The sequence below is a fragment of the Anolis carolinensis genome, chromosome 5, assembly GCF_035594765.1.
Source record: "Anolis carolinensis isolate JA03-04 chromosome 5, rAnoCar3.1.pri, whole genome shotgun sequence".
Lineage (NCBI taxonomy): Eukaryota > Metazoa > Chordata > Lepidosauria > Squamata > Dactyloidae > Anolis > Anolis carolinensis.
Genome location: NC_085845.1, coordinates 200,462,171 through 200,477,332, shown reverse-complemented (window position 1 = coordinate 200,477,332; position 15,162 = coordinate 200,462,171). Strand labels below are relative to the sequence as shown.

The 15,162-nt window shown below is 44.7% G+C and overlaps 1 protein-coding gene across 1 annotated transcript in view; it reads right to left on the bottom strand.

Moving 5' to 3' along the window:
- LOC103278805 (collagen alpha-1(VII) chain) overlaps nucleotides 1-15,162 on the bottom strand; it is a 93,855-nt gene that overhangs the window by 34,321 nt on the left and 44,372 nt on the right. Inside the window, exon 15 of the mRNA XM_062983331.1 lies at nucleotides 9,487-9,567. Coding sequence (XP_062839401.1) covers nucleotides 9,487-9,567 — 81 coding nt within the window. The remainder of the gene's footprint in view (nucleotides 1-9,486; nucleotides 9,568-15,162) is intronic.

Sequence of the window (15,162 nt, the reverse complement as noted above, 5' to 3'; positions counted from 1 at the left end):
CTCAACCATGACAATGTGATGCAAAGTTGAAATGCCAACTTTTGAAGTCTTGGTATCTGAACTCAGCATTCATCAAGGGCAAAAGAACCAATGTTTACATCTGGACCTGCATCGAATATTAAATTCCCCCATCCCTCCACCAGCTATCAAAACATAATTGGATTTAATTGCAAATGGTGACAAACAAGCTTCTAGAATCCTTATATATACAAACTTCACGTGGTTGAGTAATACAGTATGGTCCATGTATCCACAACAAATACATTCCCAAGCTTCTGTCACTTCTCTAGGCATTGCTAGGTCCTCCAAGATGCTTCTATGGTGGAAAAAATGGGATCTCTGCCATTTGCATGCACTCATTCCTGGCTGAACTGCTGACTTGAAGGTTGGGTTGATGACCTGAAGGTTGCCGGTTCAAATTCGTGAGAGGGGGTGAGCTCCTGTCCACCAGCTCTAGCTTGCAGGGACATGAGAGAAGCCTCCCAGCAGGATGGTAACACATCTGGGCAACGTCCCCTGGGCAACGTCTCCGTAGACAGCCAATTCTCTCACACCAGAGACAACTTGCAGTATGTTCTCAAGTCATTTCTGACATGATAAGCAAACATCTCGGGGCACTCATTCAAAACCAATAGTTGGGAAAGGGCCATTTGTACTGTAGGATAATACACAGATTCTTTCAAACAGTTTTTGTGTTGCTGATTGGAAGGTTCTGGTAATTATACGAACGTTGAATGAAAAGTAATGACTCTACCTTCATTACTTATATTTTAATAAATCAAACACAGAAATAATCCTTAGAATGTGCTCTTTAACCACCACTATTCACTTTTCCACATAATCACCAGACAATTGGATACATTTCTGCCAACAATGAACAAGTTTTCTGAAGCCTTTACGGAAGAAGTCGACACTCTGTTTCTGCAACCGACATCTCACAGGACCCATCATGCACAGATCTTCCACAGCCAAGCAAAGCAATAATGTGACCCATGAAGGGGTCACTGGACCAAAGTGACTCCATTTTGAAATGCCTGTATGGTTGAAACTAGAAAATCAGTCTCCCTTTGACAGTAAAGACAAAGTGTGCAACTTGATGTCTTGTGACAGATGACATGTGTTCTATGTTTAGCAATAATCAGTTGTGCCGATTCTGAGAAATTTATGCAATGTTTATGAAATGTATGCAATACATGTACTTTTTGCTGCACCTGTTGAAATATTCTACAGTTCATGATTGGGCAATATCCCGAAGTTGTTTACAACTCAGGAAGTGCTTGTAGTTCTTCCAGTAAAGCCCAGTTCAGAATGGGGAACTAGAGAAGTGTATAAAAGACCCTGAGCCGATGGGCTCGAGGCCGACAGCTTTTGCCAGCCTCACACTGCTGTGTGGCTCTGTCAGCCGGTAGCTACCTAATAAAGGTGTGTTTTGTCCTCAACTCTTTGGACTCCAAGTGTGCTCATAACGACTTGGCGAAACCCGGTATTTCATGTGATTGGGGTACTTGCCCAGATCACCCCTTTCATTTGGGGGCTCGTCCGGGATGAGATTATGGGCTCTGTAGTCAAATTTTGGACTTTGTAGTGTCGCCAAGGTTCCGTTGAAGCTCACTCGGAGCTGCTCTTGGGAGCAAGGCGTGTCCGCTTCTTCCCCTTCCGGGGTGCCGCGTACAGTCCGCGCCGAGACGTGGCCACGGCCTCTAAATAGAGGTAAAGACCGGTGGTTCCCTTCGCGGCACCCGAGGGAAGGAAAGGCGTGCTCTCCTCCAAAACAGAAGTTGTGAGACAACCACCGCTGGGAAAGTCGGCCGGCCGCCGCGGGACGGAACGAAATTAGGCAAGTATACCTCTTAAACCGCTTGGTGTTTAGCATTGCGGGGAGGGAGAGTTTTAAATTGTAGAAGCCGTTCTGGGTCCCGTAGGAATCCCTTGGGAACCAAGAGAACCCCAAAGGGAAGAGAGCTCTGGGAAAGACCTGCAAGGATAGTCCGACCAGGTCCGGAGGCAGGCCCTAGTAGCAAGACGTGCAAGGATGGTCCGACCACGGTCCGGGGACATACTCCACTAGGAAATTTATTGTTGGGTTTTCTTTTCCCGTCTCGTGGGAGGGCGGAGGAGACCTTGCGTTCAGGCCAGGGTCTACTCCGCGTACCGCAATGGAGGGAAAAGAATCAAGATACTGGAAAAGAGGAGGATGGTTGAAAACATCATTTTCCCCAATGGGAAAGAGATGGGGAAGACAAAGTCTCCCCTATCCAAATTTAGGGAATCCGGCTGATGAGCCTATGCCAGCTCCCCCGTGTACACCTGCCTTCTGTCCTACACTGTCACCACTAGATGAGGCAGTGTGCCCCATAAGGGAGGTGCTACAGTTGGAGCCCACTTCCCCAGGTGACCAGGGGAACCCTAGGTTCGAAACTGGGACTCTGTGTCAGCGTATACCTACCACCAGTTCTGATATTTTGGATTGGCAAATGGCCTACCCTACTTGGACGGAGGATCCAAGGGGCATGGCAAATCTGGTCAAAGGTATTATTCTGATACATAGTCCTAGTTGGGTGGATTTGAAGCAGTTGATGGAGGTTTTGCTGACCGTAGAAGAGAGAGTGTTGTTGACTCAAGTAGGTAGGCAAGAGGCTGCAAAAGAACATGCAAACTCACATAGTTTGGATGCTGTCGATGTGTACCAAGAGAAAGTGTTCCCAGTGAGAGTAGACCCTCAGTGGGATCCAAATACAGCAAGTGGTAGGGATTCTTTGAAATTGTACCAGAAGTTAATTGTTGGTGCTTTAAAGAAAGGGACTCCAAGAGTTCCCAATGTAAGGAAAATGAAAATTTACCTAATGAAACAGGAGCAGGCTGAAAGTCCGGTGGCATTTTTAGAGAGGATTAGAAGAGCATTTGAAAAATTTTCTCCTTATGAGATGAAGGATCATAATGATCTTGCCGATGGAAGAGTAGTATTGAACAGTGTTTTCATCAGCCAGTATTGGCCAGACATACGGAGAAAGTTGCGGAAGGAGGTGGGATCGGCCCACTTGACATTGAAAAGGATAATGGAAATAGCAAATCAGGTTTATCTGTCTCGGAAGGCTATGCAAATGAAACAGGAGGTGGCAAGAGCGTCTCGCAGAGCTAATGATTTGGTTGCTGTGTTCCAGGGAGACCAGCCCAGTTGGGGTCCGGTTGCAGCTGGATTGGTTGATCCTACTTTGAATGAGCATGGGCTGGTTTTACTGAGAGAGGATGATGAATTTGTGTTTCCAGGAATATCTATATAAAATGATAAAAAGGGTTTCTGAATAAAAAGGGAGCTGAGGCATTATGCCCTCCAAGAGTTTTATAGATCTATGTGAGGTTGTACGGAAGGATCCAGAATGGTTGAAAGAATGTAAGTGTATGGCAGTAAACGATGTGATAACTGGAAGGAATAGAGTTGTTGTTTCAGATGGTTCCCAAAAGGAAATTGGCATTTGTGAGTTTTGTGGAACCAGTGTGGTTTTGTGTTATCATAGCCAAAGATGCTTTGTTTGTTGCGTGTTCTTTGAACAGATAGTAGAGGAGAATGTTTGAGAGGCTTTGGTATAGTTTTGTTTTGTGATAAAGGTTACAAGGTTTTGGGAAAAAAGGCTCAGCCAGTGTTAAGTGCATGGGATTTCGTTTGGGAAAAAGGTCTCCGGAGGCTAGAGGTGGAATGCAAAGAAGCCATTTGCTCCATCCCTACCCCCCGGACTAGGAAACAGGCTAGAGAATTCCTGGGAGAGGCAGGGTTTTGTCGTATATGGATTCCGAACTTCGGACTATACGCCAAACCCCTCCATGAGGCAACCAAAGGGAAGTCAGGAGACCCCTTGGCGTGGGGAACTGAACAGCAAGATGCGTTTGAGCAATTGAAGAAAGCTTTGATGTCTGCCCCCGCATTGTATGTATGTATGTATGTATGTAGGAGAACGAAAAGGAGTGGCTGTAGGAGTGTTGACTCAGCCGGTGGCTTATTTGTCTAAGCAATTAGACAATGTGGCCTGTGGGTGGCCTTCATGCTTGAGAGCTGTAGCGGCTGCTGCGGTTCTTGTGGAAGAAGTAAACAAGCTGACCTTAGGGCAGCCTGTGATTTTAAAATGTCCCCATGCGGTAGTGACTTTAAGGGAACATAGGGGACACTATTGGCTCACCAATAGCCGAATGCTTAAGTATGAGAGCATGTTGGTGGACAATCCACAGGTTAAATTGTCAGTATGTGCCACTTTAAACCCAGCTACCTTGTTGCCAGTAGAAGAAGGAGAATTGATGCAGCATGATTGTTTAGAAGTAATGGATGAAGTGTATTCAAGTAGGCCAGATCTCAAAGATCTGCCACTACAGACTCCGGAATGGGTGTTTTTCACAGATGGGTCAGGTCGTGTGGTTGGTTCCGACAGGAAGGTGGGGTATGCAGGGGTGAATGGCAATGGGAAGACCCTAGAGGCAAAGAGGTTGCCTCCGGGGACTTCCGCACAGCGGTCCGAGTTGATTGCTCTGACAAGGGCCAATTGGCTAAAGGAAAAAGAGTTGATGTTTATACTGACTCAAAATATGCCTTCACCACTTTGCATGCCCACGGTGCCATTTACAAGGAAAGAGGACTGCTGATCTCTGCGGGACAGCAGATCAAGGATGCAACAGAGTTTTTGCAACTTTTAGATGCAGATTGGAATCAAAAGAGATAGTAGTCATGCATTGTAAGGGACATCATTATGGTGAGGATCAGGTAACACAGGGGAATCGCCTGGCAGACCAACAAGCTAGGAAAGCAGCAGATGAAAGCACATCAGAAGAAGCAATTTTACAATTGGATGTTCCGCCCGTAGTAGAGTCCATGACTTACTCTGCACAAGAGAAGGAGTGGGCCCTAGCCGAAGGGGAAAGATGGAAGGGTAAGGGTTTTATCTTACCAAATGAGAAAATTTATGTCCCAAAAGCTTTGGGATGGAAATTATTAAAGAAATTAGTAGACAAACCCATTTGGACGCAATTGGTATAGCTTCGCTCTTGGAGGGGCAGCTCTGGGAGGATAGCTTGCAGGCCTCGGCCGGAGCTGCTACCCCAGGATGTGAAATTTGTGAACAACTCCCTTTGAATCCTTTGAATCCTTTGAGTCCTTAATAGTTGATTTCGCCGAAGATGCCAAGGGTCTGGAGTATTCAGGGTGGATTCCAACCACCGCTGAAAGAGTTGTAGAGGTCAGGCGTGCCTTGTCAAGGGATGCAATCCCTGGGCACGGGATGCTCTACACATTGGGGTGACAATGGCTCAGTCATTTGGTCACCAGGTGGCAGAGGCCCGCGGTCTTTGTTCACCAGGTCCTTGGGTGCCTAGCCCAGTTGGGAGGCACCGCTTGGAAGATGCGTTGTAATTGACCCTAATCTTCGGGTAAAAGAATGAACAGGGCTCTGGAAAGATGTCCAATCTTTGGACAGATTGTTAACCAACATGTATGAAAGTACCAGGTTTTTGCCAACCTTATGAATTGTCGTATGGAAGACCCCCTCTGAGAATTAGACCTCTGCAATGAGACATACATGAATTGGGGAAACAGGAATTGATAAAAGAGGTCCAAATTTTGGATATGGTATTAAACAAACTGTATAAATGTACTGTAATGCTGCGTTATCTCTTTCCCTGTTACTGCGCTACATGTTTTTCTCACCAGGAGACTAGGTTTGCTTGCAAGATTGGAAGTATGATCCCCTCGGCCATGGTGGAAGGAACCACTGGAGGTGTTCGACCACTGGAGGTGGTCCAAATAGCTCTCACTACTGTGAAGTTAAGAGATGTGAAGCAGGGGGTACATTGCACTTGCATCAAAAGGACTACACCACCAAAGACCCAGACATCTGGAAGGTAAACCTGCATAAGGACAATCCACTCAAATTCACACACCCTAAGGGTCAAGCTACCAAGAGCTGCCCTGAAGAGGAGGGGCCCGAAGCTACCTAGAGCTAGCCCCAGAGGTCAGGTTACCTAGAACCGCCTTGAAGAAGGAAGGAGGGTACACTTCCGAGAGTGTCCCAAACGACTGAATGGACACTGGGTTTTGGGTGTGGGGATTCGTGGGTTGTATTGTATTCTGTTTTTGTGTTGGCTAAAATGTTGTAATGTTGAGGACAAACACAAGTGTAAAAATGAGGACACAATTGTGCTTTTTAATGTTGGTCATGATGCCGTTGGTGCAGACTCAGATGGATTGGGACAAGAATATGTTCCACCAATTAATTAAAGATATAGTCAAAGAAGCAGAGGTGAAAGACTGCTGGATTGGAGCCCATAGCCCTCACTCCCAATATGAGGGTTGGGTCATGAAAGCAGGACCAATGCTGGACGTATCTAGATGGAAATTGTTCTCCCCTTGGACGCATGCTGATGAAGAGGGGTTGACTGATTCGGCTCAATTTCTATTGGCCCTTGATGATTCTGCACCAACCGCATCAGCTTGTTTAACACGATCCAGAGATGGCATCTCAGAAATTAATTATCAGAACTTTCCCCAAGCCACCCTCATAAAAATAGGAGATTACCCTTATTGTAATCTCACTCTCCCTGTATATATGACAACATATTCATGAAAGTTGAATAGCCACAAAGAGATGATCACCTGGAAGAATCAAGAAGGCAAATTTCCTTGCCAGAGGGTGATGGTAAGAAACCACCTTCTCGTTCGGCACGATATGTGGTTAAGCCCGGGTCGGAGCTGCCTCAGGCAGCAACTCAGCCACCTGTGGCGGGAGCTGTGCCTCCACCACGACAAGATCTGGTCCGGACACGAGGAAACTTCCCAATGGAATACCAAATTCCTGATAGGCCAAGGCCCGGTATTTTGCTTGATAACCATGTCATGGGAGGATGGCCTCCGGGGTATTTCTGAATATGTGGGAAGTGGGGAGGTAAAGTCTTGCCCCCACTTTGGGTTGGTACCTGCTCCATTGGTACCCTAGTCCCCACTGACATTGAGATACACCCGAGGAAGCAGCCCCCGCAGGCATTGGGAGCAACTGACCGGTGAAACAGGCCTAAAAGAGCTTATGATGAAAAACGTGGCTATGATCCTGATATCTAACTGAGGGAGAAGGATTTAGAACAGGTTCGCTGATTACCTTGTGGATTGGGTGGCTGAGAGATCTCATCAAAATATTATCTGTCATGTTGCAAATCATGGTTCTTGCTTTGTTTCTTTTGCCATGTATCATGTCATGCTTAAAGATAAAATAATGGAGAGACTGATCACTGCTACTTTCACTCAGCACAGAGAAGTTCAACATGTTACATACAGCTGAACACCCTGGAAAAGGAAACCACCCCACTATAATTAGATACCTGTGCAACCAAGAAATTGTCTTTCTTGGTTACAAGAAAAAACGGGGGAATGAAGGGGTCACTGGACCAAAGTGACTCCATTTTGAAATGCCTGTATGGTTGAAACTAGAAAATCAGTCTCCCTTTGACAGTAAAGACAAAGTGTGCAACTTGATGTCTTGTGACAGATGACATGTGTTCTATGTTTAGCAATAATCAGTTGTGCCGATTCTGAGAAATTTATGCAATGTTTATGAAATGTATGCAATACATGTACTTTTTGCTGCACCTGTTGAAATATTCTACAGTTCATGATTGGGCAATATCCCGAAGTTGTTTACAACTCAGGAAGTGCTTGTAGTTCTTCCAGTAAAGCCCAGTTCAGAATGGGGAACTAGAGAAGTGTATAAAAGACCCTGAGCCGATGGGCTCGAGGCCGACAGCTTTTGCCAGCCTCACACTGCTGTGTGGCTCTGTCAGCCGGTAGCTACCTAATAAAGGTGTGTTTTGTCCTCAACTCTTTGGACTCCAAGTGTGCTCATAACGACTTGGCGAAACCCGGTATTTCATGTGATTGGGGTACTTGCCCAGATCACCCCTTTCACCCACACGTTCTTGTGAAATGCTGATTATGCTTGAAATTTCTCTCTGAGTGATACGACGATGGTCCTGAATCAATGTGCCAAGTATGGAACCCTGCGCAGAGGGTCAGTCAATGCAACTTAAGCAACGTACAGTCATTGAATTCTTGACAGCAGAAGGTGTCACCCCAAAGGAGAAAGGCATCACCTTCATTCTCATAACGTGAGAGGAGTTCCTGGCAAATTTCATGTCTGTGCGCTTTCATTTCAGGCGTCAGCATTCTGGGTACCCATCACACACAGATCTTCCGATAGCCAAGCAAAGCAATAATGTGATTCACACGTTCTTGTGAAATGCCGATGATGCTTGAAATTTCTCTCCGAGTGATACGACGATGGTCCTGAATCAATCTGTCAACCTTTTGCTTGTGAAACTCGGCGGTTGCTGTCACAGGACGTCAAACTCTTTGTTTGTCACGCAAGTCAGATGTTCCCACCTCAACAGCTTTAAACTTACTCACCCAACGACGCACAGGACTCACATCAACACAATCACCATAAACAGCTTGCATTCTCGGATGAATCTCCTTTGGGGTGACACCTTCTGCTGTCAAGAATTCAATTGACTGACCATCTGCGCAGGGTTCCATACTTTGCACGTTAACAACACAACTGTTCAATGCTAAGGCTTCTCCGTCTGCGCAGGGTTCCATACTTCACACTTTAACAATACAACTGTTCAATGCTAAGGCTTCCCCGTCTGCGCAGGGTTCCATACTTCGCACTTTAACAATACAACCGTTCAATGCTAAGGCTTCCCCGTCTGCGCAGGGTTCCATACTTCGCACTTTAACAATACAACCGTTCAATGCTAAGGCTTCCCTGTCTGCACAGGGTTCCATACTTCGCACTTTAACAACACAACCGTTCAATGCTAAGGCTTCCCCGTCTGCGCAGGGTTCCATACTTTGCACTTTAACAATACAACCGTTCAATGCTAAGGCTTCCCCGTCTGCGCAGGGTTCCATACTTCACACTTTAACAATACAACTGTTCAATGCTAAGGCTTCCCCGTCTGCGCAGGGTTCCATACTTCGCACTTTAACAATACAACTGTTCAATGCTAAGGCTTCCCCGTCTGCGCAGGGTTCCATACTTCACACTTTAACAATACAACCGTTCAATGCTAAGGCTTCCCCGTCTGCGCAGGGTTCCATACTTCGCACTTTAACAATACAACCGTTCAATGCTAAGGCTTCCCCGTCTGCGCAGGGTTCCATACTTCGCACTTTAACAATACAACCGTTCAATGCTAAGGCTTCCCTGTCTGCACAGGGTTCCATACTTCGCACTTTAACAACACAACCATTCAATGCTAAGGCTTCCCGCCAAAGGGAACTGTAGAGGAGAGTCTCCTGAACAAGCCAGGACCTGCCGCAGACCAGGACTGCCATCTGTTGAGGAGTTACGAAGGTGGAGGCATTACTTTTCATTCAACCCTCGTACTTTTTAAAAAATTGCTTCCTTCCAAATACCTAGTGAAAACGGTCCACATATTATACTGAAAAATGCTCACCGGTTCTCCTTTTTGGCCCTGTAGACCTCGGTCTCCTTTTGCTCCTTTCATCCCGTTCTTCCCATCAAGTCCTGCCCTTCCCTGCAATGAAACCATTTCACTTACTTGGATAAATATATAGATAAATAGAAAGACTGATAAAAGTTCCTAGTGTTTTTTAATCCCATTGTTGAACTTGGGCTCCATATCTCAGAGCCAAGACTTCTCTGGTCTTCAAAGTGAGATCTTAGAGCAGGCCTGGGCCAACTTGGGCCCTCCGGGTGTTTTGGACTTCAACTCCCACAATTCCTAACAGCCTACCGGCTGGGAGTTGAAGTCCAAAACACCCGGAAGGCCCAAGTTTGCCCAGGCCTGTCTTAGAATGAGAACAGTGCCTTACAAGGTGTAATATCTTTGAAGAATAATACTCAATTTAAGCCTGAACTCTTTTATATTGGGTCTGATAGATTAGCAAATGGAAAAGAACTGATATGATACATGACCAAGCAAATGAGGTTATATGCACAAAAATGGATGGATGAATTAACAGCAGCAAAAGAGGAATGGATGTTAAGAACGAATCATGATTCCAAAGAAATCGACAAATCCTTTGTCTGGAAGAGAGCAAAATAGTTGGTGATCTTTTAAGAAGACTGTGAACTCTTGAGAAAAGAGGAAATGACATAATAAGAAAGAATAGGGTTTGAGAATTAGTGAGCTTAAATGAGGGGTAGGAGTGTATATTTCTAACTGGTTTAAAAAACGATTGTAAAGAAATTAGGAAATCACTTAATTTTTCTACATTCTGCTCTCCTTATCTTTTCCTCCTTCTTTATTAAGGAACTTTTAATGACCATAGACATTTTAGTAAGAGTATGCAGAAAGGAAGGAAGGAGGGAAGGAAAGAAGAAGGAAAGAAGGAAAGAAAGAGAGAGAGAGAGAGAGAGAGAGAGAGAGAGAGAGAGAGAGAGAGAGAGAGAGAGAGAAGGATGGAAAAAAGGAAGGAAAGAAGGAAGGAAGGAAGGGAGGGAGGGAGGAACGAAAGAAGGAAGGAAGGAAAGAAGGATGGAAAGAAGGAAATGAAGAAGGAAAGAGAGAAAGAAGGGAGGAAGAAAGGAAGAAGGAAGGAAGGAAAGAAGGAAGTAAAGAAGGAAGGAAAGAAGGAAGTAAAGAAGGAAGGAAGGAAAGAAAAAAGAAGGAATGAAGAGAAGAAGGAAGGGAAGAAGGAAAGAGGGAAAGATGGGATGACGAAAGAAAGAAAGAAGGAAGGAAGGAAGGAAGGAAGGAAGGAAGGAAGGAAGGAAGGAAGGAAAGAAGGAAATGAAGAAGGAACGAGAGAAAGAAGGGAGAAAGAAAGGAAGAAAGAAGGAAGGAAGGAAAGAAGGAAGTAAGTAAGGAAGGAAGGAAGGAAGGAAGGAAGGAAAGAAGCAAGGAAAGAAGGAAATGAAGAAGGAACGAGAGAAAGAAGGGAGAAAGAAAGGAAGAAAGAAGGAAGGAAGGAAGGAAGGAAGGAAGGAAGGAAGGAAAGAAGGAAGGAAAGAAGGAAGGAAAGAAGGAAGGAAAGAAGGAAGTAAAGAAGGAATGAAGAGAAGAAGGAAGGGAAGAAGGAAAGAGGGAAAGATGGGATGAAGAAAGAAAGAAGGAAGGAAGGAAGGAAGGAAATGAAGAAGGAACGAGAGAAAGAAGGGAGAAAGAAAGGAAGAAGGAAGGAAGGAAGGAAGGAAGGAAGGAAGGAAAGAAGGAAATGAAGGAACGAGAGAAAGAAGGGAGAAAGAAAGGAAGAAAGAAGGAAGGAAGGAAAGAAAGAAGGAATGAAGGAAGGGAAGAAGGAAAGAAGGAAAGACAGGATGAAGAAGGAAGGAAGGAAGGAAGGAAGGAAGGAAGGAAGGAAGGAAGGAAAGAAGGAAGGAAGGAAGGGAAGAAGGAAAGAAGGAAAGACAGGATGAAGAAGGAAGGAAGGAAGGAAGGAAGGAAGGAAGGAAGGAAGGAAGGAAGGAAGGAAAGAAGGAAGGAAGGGAAGAAGGAAAGAAGGAAAGACAGGATGAAGAAGGAAGGAAGGAAGGAAAGAAAGAAGGAATGAAGGAAGGGAAGAAGGAAAGAAGGAAAGACAGGATGAAGAAGGAAGGAAGGAAGGAAGGAAGGAAGGAAGGAAGGAAGGAAGGAAAGAAGGAAGGAAGGAAGGAAGGAAGGAAAGAAGGAAAGACAGGATGAAGAAGGAAGGAAGGAAGGAAGGAAGGAAGGAAGGAAGGAAGGAAGGAAAGAAGGAAGGAAGGGAAGAAGGAAAGAAGGAAAGACAGGATGAAGAAGGAAGGAAGGAAGGAAAGAAAGAAGGAATGAAGGAAGGGAAGAAGGAAAGAAGGAAAGACAGGATGAAGAAGGAAGGAAGGAAGGAAGGAAGGAAAGAAGGAAAGAAGGAAAGACAGGATGAAGAAGGAAGGAAGGAAGGAAGGAAGGAAGGAAGGAAGGAAGGAAGGAAGGAAGGAAGGAAGGAAAGAAGGAAGGAAGGGAAGAAGGAAAGAAGGAAAGACAGGATGAAGAAGGAAGGAAGGAAGGAAAGAAAGAAGGAATGAAGGAAGGGAAGAAGGAAAGAAGGAAAGACAGGATGAAGAAGGAAGGAAGGAAGGAAGGAAGGAAGGAAGGAAGGAAGGAAGGAAGGAAGGAAAGAAGGAAGGAAGGAAGGGAAGAAGGAAGGGAAGAAGGAAAGAAGGAAAGACAGGATGAAGAAGGAAGGAAGGAAGGAAGGAAGGAAGGAAGGAAGGAAGGAAAGAAGGAAGGAAGGAAGGAAGGAAGGAAGGAAGGAAGGAAGGAAGGAAAGAAGGAAGGAAGGAAGGAAGGAAGGAAGGAAGGAAGGAAGGAAGGAAGGAAGGAAAGAAGGAAGGAAGGGAAGAAGGAAAGAAGGAAAGACAGGATGAAGAAGGAAGGAAGGAAGGAAAGAAAGAAGGAATGAAGGAAGGGAAGAAGGAAAGAAGGAAAGACAGGATGAAGAAGGAAGGAAGGAAGGAAGGAAGGAAAGAAGGAAAGAAGGAAAGACAGGATGAAGAAGGAAGGAAGGAAGGAAGGAAGGAAGGAAGGAAGGAAGGAAGGAAGGAAGGAAGGAAGGAAGGAAGGAAGGAAAGAAGGAAGGAAGGAAGGGAAGAAGGAAAGAAGGAAAGACAGGATGAAGAAGGAAGGAAGGAAGGAAAGAAAGAAGGAATGAAGGAAGGGAAGAAGGAAAGAAGGAAAGACAGGATGAAGAAGGAAGGAAGGAAGGAAGGAAGGAAAGAAGGAAAGAAGGAAAGACAGGATGAAGAAGGAAGGAAGGAAGGAAGGAAGGAAGGAAGGAAGGAAGGAAGGAAGGAAGGAAGGAAGGAAGGAAGGAAGGAAAGAAGGAAAGACAGGATGAAGAAGGAAGGAAGGAAGGAAGGAAGGAAGGAAAGAAGGAAGGAAGGAAGGAAGGAAGGAAGGAAGGAAGGAAAGAAGGAAAGAAGGAAAGAAGGAAAGACAGGATGAAGAAGGAAGGAAGGAAGGAAGGAAGGAAGTTCTTTAACTGTTAGAGTGGCATGCATCTACACTGTGGATTAATGCAGTTTTGACCCCACTTTAACTGCCCTGGCTCAATGTTATGGAATTTTGGGAGTGGTAGTTATTCAATGTCTTTAGCCTTTTCTGGTTCCTCGCCAAACTGCAAATCCCAGGAGTCTGTAGCATCGAGCTGTGGCCTAACACTGGATTCATTCTACGGAGTAGACGGATTCATTGTTAATTTTCTTATTGACTAAACGCTCTACAGCCTAAACTCTCTTCGGAGGCAGAAAGGAAATTTCAACTGAAGAAGGAGAATTTTTAATGGGATGGTGGTGGTTAACGCTCTCCTTTCCCGGCTTCGTCATTGTTATGCAGCTTTTCTTTATATTCGCTTATAGGATTATGACCTCAAAGCAGAAATAAAATCTCTAGACTTTTCCTGCAGCCATTATATGAAAGATCTCAATTGCAAACTGACCCCTGCAAATTCACAAATGCTGCTGGAAAAAAAGCGAATGTCAAGAGAAGAGGATTGGAAGAGCGCGATGCTGAAATTGGACGGACGGAGGAACGGCGTAGTTAGGAAAACACCTCCTTTCACCCGTTCGTCTTCCTTCGCTGATATTATTAACAATTCTGTTACATCTCTCTGAAAGGTAATGATTGGAAAGCATTTGCCTCCGATGAATGAGGCAGCGAGTGATTCAACAGCTCTTAATGGATCGCATCAATTTCCAGCCACTTGTTGGGTGAGAATATACTCGCATTGTATTCTCTGCCCCATCACAAAGGGAATAGCAGATTATTTTATTTTTAAAAGATCACCACATATGGAGAAGTTTAAGAAAAGAATATTCAAGTGCATCATTCTGTGGCTAATAAGAATAGTTGGAAGTACAGTAGAGTCTCGCTTATCCAACGTAAACGGGCCAGCAGAACGTTGGGTAAGCGAATATGTTGGATAATAAGGAGAGATTAAGGAAAAGCCTATTAAACATCAAATTAGGTTATGATTTTACAAATTAAGCACCAAAACATCATGTTATACAACAAATTTGACAGCAAAGGTAGTTCATTACACATTAATGATATATAGTAATTACTGTATTTACGAATTTAGCACCAAAATATCACAATGTATTGAAAACATTGACTACAAAAATGCATTGGATAATCCAGAACGTTGGATAAGTGAGACTCTACTGTAGCTAGTGGTGCAGCTACACTGCAGAGTTAATGCAGTTTGATACCACTTTGACTGCCAAGGCTCAATGCTATGGAATCCTAGCTTTACAACAGTGGTTCCCAACCTTTTCTTGACCAAGGGCTACTTGACCAGAGACCACTTTACAAATTTATTTTTGGTCAACTTTAGATTCAGTTTGGTTATTTGGGGTCCTGATTCAGAAAATTGCATTGGATAGACCACATCAGCTCTAGTTTCGGATACAGAACACATGCCATCCTGTAGTTGCCATCTGCTCGCCCATAGAAAACCATATATAATAATCCAGAGCTGATGTGGTCTATCCAATGCAATTTTCTGAATCAGCACTCCAAATAACTCCAGAAACAGGCCTAAAAACGAAGACACCAAGAATAAAAACATTTTTGGTTGGGCAGTTATTATCGATAGTACTAACGGTAAGGCCACTGACCATATTTTAGTTCTTGCAAACCACTGGTGGTCCACGGACCAGAGGTTGAGAACCACTGTTTTACAAGATCTGCCAAAGAGTGATAGTGATTCAGCAAACTACAGTTCCCAGGACAACAAAGCATGGAGCCATAGGGGCCGTAGTGACACAGAGGGCTAAACCCTTGTGCTACTGAACTGCTGACCTGAAGATTGGCAGTTCGAAACTGTGGGACGAGGTGAGCTCCCACTGTTAGCCCTAGCTCCTGCCAACCTAGCAGTTCAAAAACACGCAAATGTGAGTAGATAAATAGGTACCGCTTCGGTGGGAAAAGGCAAAGAGATGCTCCAAGCAGTCATGTTGGCCACATGACCAGGAGGTGATAACGCAGGTTCCTTAGCTTGGAAAGAGCACCTCCATCAGAGCCAGAGAAGCTAGAGATGAGTATCGTCTCCAAAGCCAGAAATGAAAGGAGAAGCCTTTGCTTTTGTCTGTGTATTTGTGTTTCATTGTATTTCATTGTAACTAGGCATTGAATGTTTGCCTGTGTCTGTTT